This window comes from Ictalurus furcatus, chromosome 8 (genome assembly GCF_023375685.1).
Source record: "Ictalurus furcatus strain D&B chromosome 8, Billie_1.0, whole genome shotgun sequence".
Taxonomy (NCBI): domain Eukaryota; kingdom Metazoa; phylum Chordata; class Actinopteri; order Siluriformes; family Ictaluridae; genus Ictalurus; species Ictalurus furcatus.
This window is the reverse complement of record NC_071262.1, coordinates 18,441,398-18,451,827: the sequence shown is the minus strand read 5'-3', so window position 1 is coordinate 18,451,827 and position 10,430 is coordinate 18,441,398. Positions and strand designations below refer to the sequence as shown.

At 36.8% G+C, this 10,430-nt stretch overlaps 1 protein-coding gene across 7 annotated transcripts; it reads right to left on the bottom strand.

Annotated features, from left to right (window-relative positions):
- Window positions 1-741: 741 nt before the first annotated feature.
- LOC128611605 (patatin-like phospholipase domain-containing protein 2) lies at window positions 742-10,349 on the bottom strand. 7 transcript variants are annotated; one of them, XM_053631247.1, is made up of 11 exons: window positions 10,143-10,349; window positions 8,724-8,956; window positions 8,064-8,129; window positions 7,691-7,900; window positions 7,027-7,087; window positions 6,719-6,913; window positions 6,503-6,626; window positions 4,626-5,329; window positions 3,263-3,833; window positions 2,040-2,073; window positions 742-1,913 (listed from the first exon to the last, which is right to left on the bottom strand). In XM_053631247.1, exons 1-8 carry the CDS (start codon window positions 10,336-10,338, stop codon window positions 5,122-5,124), a joined length of 1,293 nt encoding a protein of 430 aa, XP_053487222.1. In that variant the 5' UTR covers window positions 10,339-10,349; the 3' UTR covers window positions 742-1,913; window positions 2,040-2,073; window positions 3,263-3,833; window positions 4,626-5,121. The 7 variants fall into 7 exon arrangements, with proteins under 7 accessions (XP_053487222.1, XP_053487224.1, XP_053487223.1 ...); XM_053631249.1 differs by having other exon boundaries at window positions 3,769-3,833; XM_053631248.1 differs by having other exon boundaries at window positions 3,263-3,349.
- Window positions 10,350-10,430: the final 81 nt, after the last annotated feature.

Below are 10,430 nucleotides of genomic sequence, written 5' to 3'. Positions count from 1 at the left end.
AAACAGTATTTCTGAAACTTTTGTCAATCTGTTGGAATTTTTAAAATATTTTGTGATCACAGAATTCGATGCAAAGTCATGCAAACTCAGCAATATTCAGAGGAGCTTGCAATTTTTCAAAATGACCGCAGATTTGGGCCGAGACATGTCATGTGACACCATCACAATGCCCATTCAGTCAAAGCCCTCTTTGATTCATGTGCGACGGACATGAATACAGCTAAAAGGTCTCATTTACCAACAAACATCACTGTGAAAGACCATGCAAAACAATTTAATGCAACTGTAGTTTAACCAATTCAATATTTGTGTTTCTCCCTTGTTTTCCTGGTTTAATTTCATGAACAAGGCTCGATATACTCCATGCTGTAGAGGTCTGGCAGAGGAATTTCAAAAGAATTGTGAGTATCCATAAACCACTCATTAAGTATTTATTATTTAAGGAGTATCTCTCCAGTGTGATAATGTATATAAAAGGTGATAATGCTTCCTGTTGCATTTCTTTTACAAAGGTTTACAAGGGAAGCTTGAAGGTTATCTGATCTCCTCGTGTCATCTGAGTCTGACCGTTAACAGTCATTTCCCTCAAAATTGCACTTTTACAGGCCTGAATGTTCACAGCATGCTGAAACATGAAAGTCTGGTGCTCACACTGGAGGCTGTGAAGTTTGTAAAAAAGAAGCTGCTGTGGCATGACTCTTGCTTCACACTGCTCTAATCTTTCAAATTGCCATATAGTGATAAGCCATAAACATCAACATTTATTTCATAAACACAGATCAATGTGAAATTCATTTCAATCATACAACTCGCAGAACAGTGAGAACATGCATTAATAAATAAAAACCTTAAAAATGAATGTGACATGGACGTTAAAGTCATTTCCTTATGTCATGTTACATATAGGTTACTTTTGCAGGAATGAAGTTTGCCAAATCATATCGGATTTCCCAACTTAGAAGAAGCATAACACGCTTCTTCTCTGTAGACACCGCATATGTGTTTGGGACGTATTTTCTCTGAGGCTTGGCTGTAAATAATTAAATTACACACACAAAAAATAATTTTTATTAAATGCAGATGATTCCACTCAGAACAGGCCTCGCCATGGTCGACCAAAGAAGTTGAGTGCACGTGCTCAGCGTCATATCCAGAGGTTGTCTTTGGGAAATAGATGTATGAGTGCTGCCAGCATTGCTGCAGAGGTTGAAGGGGTGGGGGGTCAGCCTGTCAGTGCTCAGACCATACGCCACACACTGCATCAAATTGGTCTGCATGGCTGTCGTCCCAGAAGGAAGACTCTTCTAAAGATGATACACAAGAAAGCCCGCAAACAGTTTGCTGAAGACAAGCAGAGTAAGGACATGGATTACTGGAACCATGTCCTGTGCTCTGATGAGACCAAGATAAACTTACTTGGTTCAGATGGTGTCAAGCGTGTGTGGCGGCAACCAGGTGAGGAGTACAAAGACAAGTGTGTCTTGCCTACAGTCAAGCATGGTGGTGGGAGTGTCATGGTCTGTTGCTGCATGAGTGCTGCCGGCACTGGGGAGCTACAGTTCACTGAGGGAACCATGAATGCCAACATGTACTGTGACATACTGAAGCAGAGCATGATCCCCTCCCTTTGGAGACTGGGCTGCAGGGCAGTATTCCAGCATGATAACGACCATTGCCTTGCTAAAGAAGCTGAGGGTGAAGGTGATTGACTAGCCAAGCATGTCTCCAGACCTAAACCATATTGAGCATCTGTGGGGCATCCTCAAATGGAAGGTGGAGGAGAACAAGGTCTCTAACATCCACCAACTCCGTGATGTCAGCCGCTGGCCTGTCGCCACACATCTTGAAGCGCAACGCTTATTCTCTTTAGGAACCACGTATGTGTTTGGGACGTATTTTCTCTGAGGCTTTGGCTGTAAATAATTAAATTACACAAACAAAAAGTCATTTTTATAAAATGCAGGCAATTTAAAAAAAATAAAATTCTTTGATAAATATGAATATATTTATGAAATATGAATCATCTGGATGTAACTTACAGGCAGAGACTGGTATGCGAGTTGTATCTGAAGACTGAAAAAACAAGAGTGTTAGTCACATGTTACTCTACGTTTATTTTTATACATACTGCAAATACACACACACACACACACACACACACACACACACACACACACACACACATATATATATATATATATATATATATATATATATATATATATATACAGTATCTCACAAAAGTGAGTACACTCCTCACATTTTTGTAAATATTTGATTATATCTTTTAATGTGACAACACTGAAGAAATGACACTTTGCTTTTAACCAGAGTGAATTTGGAACTGTCATCCTTAAAAACAAGCTCACTCAACACACAACTTTGTTGAATCCCACTTCTGTTTTGTTTTCAGTAGACAGCTGCAGCTCAGTGTGTCAGTTAGAATCTGCTTTTTTCAGTAAAAATTAAAATTTTGGAGTCTGATGTTATTTTTTTATTTTTTATTAATACTTATGTTCAGTAGTATGTGAACAGTTTATGTAATTATAAACGTACAAATGATAGTTTATTGACATTTTAAATGAGTTTGTGGACATAAGTAGTATCCACTAGGTGGCAGCAATGCAGCTGTTATATCGCCTCACTGAGCAGTCTAGTGCTGTCTGAAACCTCTCCTTAGATCTTTTCACATTATCAATAGGTGATATGTGTATGCTATAAGGCTGGTCTGTTTCATATCATTTAACTAGATGAATGATTATTGTCTCATGGCCTGTACATTTAAACAATGTTTATGAAATAAATCTGTACTGAGGGAGGGGGGTTTGTGGAATTTATTCTTACAATTACAGGGGTCCCTGAATAGAAAAAGCAGTTTTCAGCCCTCAAGATACTAACAATATTTGTTATTTATTATTATTTTATTACATACTTTGTCATCATTTAATTTCTAGAAATATACTTTAACCGAGCCATAGACCTTACCAAATTTTTATGAGCCAATATTCGATGATTAAATCATTATTTATTTATTTATTTACTATTTCTGGATAAAGTTTAATAATAAAAAAAAAAAAAAACAGTCATTTTTCTAAAAAGGTGAGTGCGTCAAAATTATGAACGAATTATATGTAGTTTATAATTTCGTTTATAATATATATATATATATATATATATATATATATATATATATATATTTATATATATATATATATATATATATATATATATATATGGATATATGGGTGGAATTTATTCTTACAATTACAGGGGTCTCCAGCTAGAAGAAGCACTTTTCAGCCCTCAAAATGTTGTGGAGACAATCTTTCCAGCCTAAGTTTAAAAAAAACTTCAGAGACAGAGGGTTTGTAGATGCCAAAAAGTGATCAAACTTTACTGAAACAATAAAGTGAGACTCTGCAGAAAGTCTAAAATATGCAAACACACACAAGCCTTTTTTTAAAATATATATATATATACCTTTCTGCACAGCGGACTCATCTTAGGCGGGGTTTTAACTTTTCTCATTAAAAACAGAACAGTCTTCTTCGTCACAATCAATTTTTCATGTCTATATGATATTTTAGATTTATGGAGCATGCGCAGTTAGTTTCTTTTTTAGAAAGGTTTTATAAGGACAAGGTTGTTTTTTTTTGCTCTGTCCCAAATTCAAGTCTACACCTTAATGAATCTCTGGCTCTCACCCAATTCACTTCCTACCTTAATGATTTTCTGGCTTTCATCCCAGCCTGATACTTTAGGCCTTACCTCAGCCTGATACTGGTTTGCAAGCTTCAAAGCAGTTTCAGTGAATGTCTAATGCCAATGTATTGCTGTGCAGAAAGGTACAGGATGACACAGAAAAACAATTACTGTGCAGTAAGACACAGAGTTCCTCTAACTCAGTACACACTTAGACTGTAACTTGATTAAAAAGTGTTCTATGGTTTTAAATTATGCTTCTAAATATTGATTATAGATATAGATTATGCTTGTTAACTAATATTGATTATTAGATTATGCTTCTAAGTAATAATTGTAAATGTTGGTTATACATATTGATTCTACTTTATTAACATAGCCAAATATTAGTTACACATATTGATGAGCATAGGTGAAATCATTAAAATATTTTTAATCAAAGCAAAGACATCACCATAATCCTTCAAGGTGTAGTTCTAAAAGATTATACTGATACAATCATGTGACTACTGGTGGTATTTATTGGTATTTGTGGAGTAGTTGTTTCCTCTGACATGAAATTACAAATTCAAGTGTCAAAAACGGTCACACCGCCTTCTCAAGTACTGTAAAACACAGTTTTAATGACACATGGTACTGTGTGAATTTTAAAGCTTTGATTTACTGTGGTTTTACTGTTTATATAAAACACTCTTGGTGCTATTTTGTTACTCTTATTGTAAACATTACATTTTCCCTATATTAAAATTTTATTCAATTTAAATTCAATTCAATATTATTCTAACATTTTGAGATACTGGATTTTTGATTGAAATATTTCCTTTTATGTGTAATGAATGCAGAATATATGAAAGTTCCCCTTTTTGAATTAAATAATGGAAAAAATGAACTTTTCCACGATATTAAAATTTTTTGAGATGCACCTGTATCTTTAGGATGTCCATGTGGGGCCATCCTCAGCAACAGTGAGTGATTTCCAAGTGATGAGAACGCCAACCAGAAGTAGGGCATCAGAATGGATCAGGTAGATCCGGAGAGCAGAACGGGTCAGGATCACTGGTATCTCAGGAGTAGCATGTGTAACTTATTCAAGTGTAATATTCTGTAGAACAATTATTCCTTTATTTGTCATTACAATTACCTTACTATGGAAAAAAACTCTCTAGTAACAAGAATCCAGGTGTACATTTGTAAATGTTTCTTTTTTTGTTGTTGTTCCTTTTCTAGTACATTTGCATTGTCACACATGATCCAAAAAATGTGAAAGAAAAGTTACAAAATTAGCCTGAGCAGGAACAGGTGTGGACATTGATGAGACTGGAATGCCCATGACCTGGTTAGATAGACTAAGGATGTAGAGTTGAAACCTTCAGTGGTGGTATGCTAAAAAAAAAAAACAAAAAAAAAAACAACACACAATTAATTCAGAGCAGCCATTTTACAGATGTTTGACACATGCACATCATTTAGCTTTTCTACACCTGTACAATTTCTTATTTGCTTGTGGAATGTGCCGTGTGAAAACCTTTTACAGGACAGTTTCATCCACACTAATGCTTTCATCTGCGAGGTGACTTCCCACAGCCACAAAAGATCAGACACCATCTCCAACACACAGCCAGCAGATCTGATCATTATTGTTACAGCACAGTTAGCATTTAACAACACATCCATTAATCATTTATATACAGATGATTAGCTCCACTTGTCTATATTTAATAGCTGATTATTTTTCTATAACAGCACATCTTACAGTTGTTCTATTCCTCTTTGCCAACAAGTTTTATTTATTAAAGAACAACACATATATTGAATCAATTTAAAGCTGCAGTGAAAGTTGTGGAACATCCGGGAAACAAGTTAGTTCTTGTGTTATAGCAACACCGGGCTCTTTTTTCCCCTCTTGAAGATAATAAGAGAAAAAAAGAAGCTTGTCATGTTACTGAGAAACCATGAGGTGCAAAATACTCTGACCTGAAGATTACCTTAGACTGTTGCTGAGACTATAAGTGCTGACAATGGAGACTCTTTCTAAAATGCTAAGTAAACATGTTATCAGAAAAGTTGATATCAACAATTACACTGTTAAGTATCTGTTTAGGGGGCATGGTGGCTTAGTCGTTAGCATGTTTGACTTGCACCTCTAGGGCTGGGGGTTTGAATAATGCCTCTGCCCTGTGTGCGCGAATAACGATAATTGGCATTTCCAAATTGTCCTGGGTATGTGAGTGTGTGTGTGATTGTGTCCTGTGATGGATTGGCACCCCATCCAGGGTGACCCCAACCCTGTGCCCCGAGTCTCCTGGGATAGGTTCCAGGTTCCCCTGTGAAGCTGTGTAGAATAAACAGTACAGAAAATGGATGGATGGATAGAAAATGGGCTGTGGTAGCTCAGTGCTTAAGACTACTGATCGGAAGGACGTGAGTTCAAATCCCAGCACTGCTGAGCTGACACTGCTGGGCTCTTGAGCAAGGCCCTTAATCCTCAACTGCTCACTTGTATAAGTGAGATAAATGTAAGTCGCTCTGGATAAGGCCATCTGCCAAATGCCATAAATGGAAATGGAAATGGAAATCTGTTTATGTGGAGTGTCTGTGATTCAAGTCTCTGTGTAAGTTGTTACTATGGAAATGATACTGTAAAAGGGCAACTACATTAAACAAGTTCTATAAACCTGTGATACTGTCAGAGCTGCTGTTATAGAAAATGACTCAACAGCTTCTAACAAATCAGAATTGAGAATTCAGCAGTGCTGTGGTTTACATAATTGTACATGTATTGGTAAATTAGTCACTTTACCTTAGCAGCATGGAGTAGATGACCTCTACAGGCAAAATACACACCATCAGTATGGATGTGACCAACTTCACTGCAAACAGTTCACTCATCCATCTATGTTTCTTCATACTAGCTTCACATAAGACTGAGGGACAGACACAAGTCATATTTTCGCTAACAGTCTATATAGATGATTTCTCATTCTTGTCAGTAAACAGCTCTGGGACATTGAAATACCTTTTTGGATGGACACAGGCAGCAGGTTAATCTCCTGTTCATCCAGCACACAGCTCTGTCCATGCATTGATCCAGATCGTCTGGGTTCTCTGGGACCATCTTGCCATGTGTAGTTGTGTGTATTGAACCAGGGACAGTTATCCTGTCTGTGATTTATTATAAGTTCAGTCATAAATGAGTCCTTTTCTAAGAGATCTGAAATCAGACAGATTATGTTCCACTAAGCACAAAACCGACAGAATAAAGATCTATTGTACTTTATATGTAAGAATATCTAGCATTTTTGCTTTATGTGAAATCTTTCCCACCATTTTCCTTCAGAAACATGAGCGCATCTTTGTATCCGTTGTGACAAATCTCTGCCATAACCTGAGAACAGAACAAACCAGTCACTCAAAACGTACACAGAACTTAAAGGAGACATATTAAATGTGTTTAAATTGAAATATTTGTGATGTGCTTAGTGTTCCTGGTGCTAATTTGTTGGTTGTCTGCTGTGCTGGTAGCGCAGTTACAATGGTGTTTTTGTGGTTAAAAAAAATGTCAATGATCTCAAACATGAGTTACAGTAGAGACTATACACAGCTAGTTAGCCATCTATGAGATAATAAGTGTGATGGTGCTGATGGTGGTCTTATTGGAACCTGATATGTGAGCAAAGTGCACAGATGACGAGGTGAGACAGCTGGAAATTCGAAAGGACTAAAGCACTGCTGCATTGCTCTCTTTCAGTAGAGATAAATCAAGAGCTAATTTCCACTGGCACCAGTATCAGCAGGTAGTCTAACAGCATTGTGGGTAGGAAACCATTAAACAAAGTGAAAATAGAGCAACATGTCAACGCCACTGACGATCACGTTAATTATAAAGATTAATATGCAAGTCGTGCAGGGAGGATTATTTTAATTTAAAGGACTTTTTCACCACAAATGTGAATAAACCTGAATAAATTTGAACATGTTTGTAGTTTACCTCAGGTTCTGGTGGGAAAAATGCTTGGATAACACGGTGCACGTTAGCCAAGTTGACGTTAAGGCTCATATTGCAATGTCTCACTTCTTGACAGTAGACTGGGTTGTCATATGGACAGATGTCACTTTCACCAGAGAAGGGCGAGACAGAGATGGTATTCTTCAGACTGGAATATGGAGCACTATCACTCAAAGCACCATCTATATAGCGCTGAAAAAAGACAGCACGTATCACTGACTAGAAGGTATTTCAGTCTGGCATGTGAACATGTTGATTAGAGTTTATTACACTGTAAATATAATAATAGTAATTATAGTATACAGGTGTAGCAATTAATTAGACTGGTATAATTTGTTATTTCTTCAGTACTTACAGTGCCATGATAACTAGGTGGCACCACTCCACAGTACAAGGGGAAAAAACAGCTACAAAACAAAGCCTGGACAAAACAAGTTTTAAAAAAAGTAAACAAGATTAAAGCTTAATGGGATAGTTCACTTAAAAATGAAAATCCTGTCATCAATTACTCAACCTCATGTCGTTCCAAACTCTTAAGACTTTTGTTCATCTTCGGAGCACAAATGAAGACATTTTTAATGAAACGTCTGCTCTGGCGTTCTCATAATACAACCAGACCCAGAAGTGCTGCACTTTTCACAGTTTTTTTTGCGTACACAAATCATTCTTATCGCTTCATAAAATTGGGATTAAACAACTGGAGTCAAATGGATTACTTTTATGATGCCTTTATGAACTTTTTGGAGCTTAAAGGTTTCAGTTACATAGACTGTGAATGGAGGGACAGAAATCTCCCAGGATTAATTAAAAATGTCTTCATTTGAGTTTCAAAGATGAATGAAAGTCTTATGGGTTTAGAACAACATGAGGGTGAATAATTGATGGCAGAATTTTCTATGAGTAATTGATGACAACATTTTTGGGTGAACTATCACTTTAAAAACATTTTGATTGAATGCTCCTACTAGTAACAAATTCACCCTTTCTCCAGATTTTAGATGGCAGTTAAGTTTACCTGGATGAGATCGTCCTTGCTGTTGAACTCAGACACCAGCACATTCTTCCCATCTGAAAGACGTGTTAGCGAAACACACAGTTTCCCACTGGCAAGGAGGTGAGCATTATCAGGCAGCTCTCGGACCAGAAGCTGTCTGGTTAACTTCAACAGATTAAAGGAGGGATGCATGGAGCTCAGTGTGCCTTTTCGAGCCTCTTTGGCTATTGCCATCAGATTTTCACAGCACTTTGCTTCAAAGAAGAAAAAAACAAGCCTATTTATTTACTGTTATTTGATGGTTATTGATTAACATGACAGATGTTAAATCATTAACTAACAATGTCAATAGTGACTATGATGAAATTGGAAATACTACACATCAACAGTTACACTGGACTCTGACTATGACTATGTCATTTTTCTGGCCTGAAAGATTTGTCCATGGTTCAAAAACTGTCTTATTAAAATTACACATTTTCTAAACAACTGAAATATAATACTAATTGTTTAAATGTCACTCTCTAGAAAATGGTTCTTCAAGAATTCTTTAATGGTTTGTTAAATAATTAAGGGAATCGTCAAATAAAGTTTTTTCTTGGAACCCTTTCTGCCCTGCTGAAATAAACACTAGAAATCCTCAGAGAATTTGTAATGGTTTTAATAGTTATAATGGGAATTGTATTGGTTTTAATGGAAATTGCAATGATCCCTGTGGGTCTCTACTGGTAATTTGTTGCCTTCTATAGAGGGTATGCATTGACATCACTTTATAACTTTTACCAATGTCTCAGACCTTAATTAGCTTGTAAGAGCTATGGCTTGTTCACAATCATCATTAGGAAAGGTCAGAAGCAAATTTCAAAGCATGCCAACTCCTCAAACCTTGTCCCAACAATCAGCAGCCATGGGCTCCTCTAGGGTTTTGGCATGGCCCTCACAGTCCCCCTACCTAAACATCATCAAAAATCTGTGTATAGACCTCAAAAGAGCAGTGCATGCAAGATGGCCCAAGAATCTCACAGAACTAGACACATTTTGCAAGGCAGAATGGGTTAAAATCTCCCAAACAAGAATCGAAAGGCTCTTAGCTGGCTACAAAAGGCATTCACAAGCTGTGATACTTGCCAAAGGGGGTTTTACTAAGTATTGACCATGCAGAGTGCCCAAACTTTTGTTTTGGGTCCTTTTCTTTTGTTTGTTATTTTGAAACGGTAAAAGAAGGAAATAAAAAATAAATCTTACTTAAAATACTAAAGAAATGTGTTGTTTTAACTGTATGCCGTTTGGAAATCTGGTCATCTTTTACTTGCTTAGCATTTCACAGTTACAGAAATTTTGACCAGGGTGCCCAGACTTTTGTATGCCACTGTGTGTGTGTGTGTGTGTGTGTGTGTGTGTGTGTGTGTATATATATATATATTTGATGCTATCACTTACCTGGTGACATTTGACATGCTATCATAGCTGCTATCAGCGCTCCTGATGAAGCACCACAAATTTTACTGGTATTTTTTATTATGTGGTGAGCCCGTTCCAACAGAGAACTGTACACTCCAAAATAATAAATTCCCAAAAATCCACAACCAGCAAAAGAAATATTCCACTCATTATTTGAGGTGAGCATGTTTCTCATTCATGTTTCTCTCAGCATGTAGCTTTGAATGAGGAGGAAGTTCATTGCTGTTCACATTATCTACAATAACACTTATGCAACAGAGGCTCAGC

What these genes read in the sequence shown, in the direction of transcription:
- LOC128611605 (XM_053631244.1), bottom strand. Translation starts at nt 10,338, where the DNA reads ATGAGAAACATGCTCACCTCAAATAATGAGTGGAATATTTCTTTTGCT. An exon ending in CACCTAGTTATCATGGCACT is followed by an intron (nt 7,901 to 8,063) that starts GTAAGTACTGAA and finishes GTCTTTTTTCAG; the next exon opens with CGCTATATAGATGGTGCTTT. An exon ending in TTTTCCCACCAGAACCTGAG is followed by an intron (nt 7,088 to 7,690) that starts GTAAACTACAAA and finishes TTCTGTTCTCAG; the next exon opens with GTTATGGCAGAGATTTGTCA.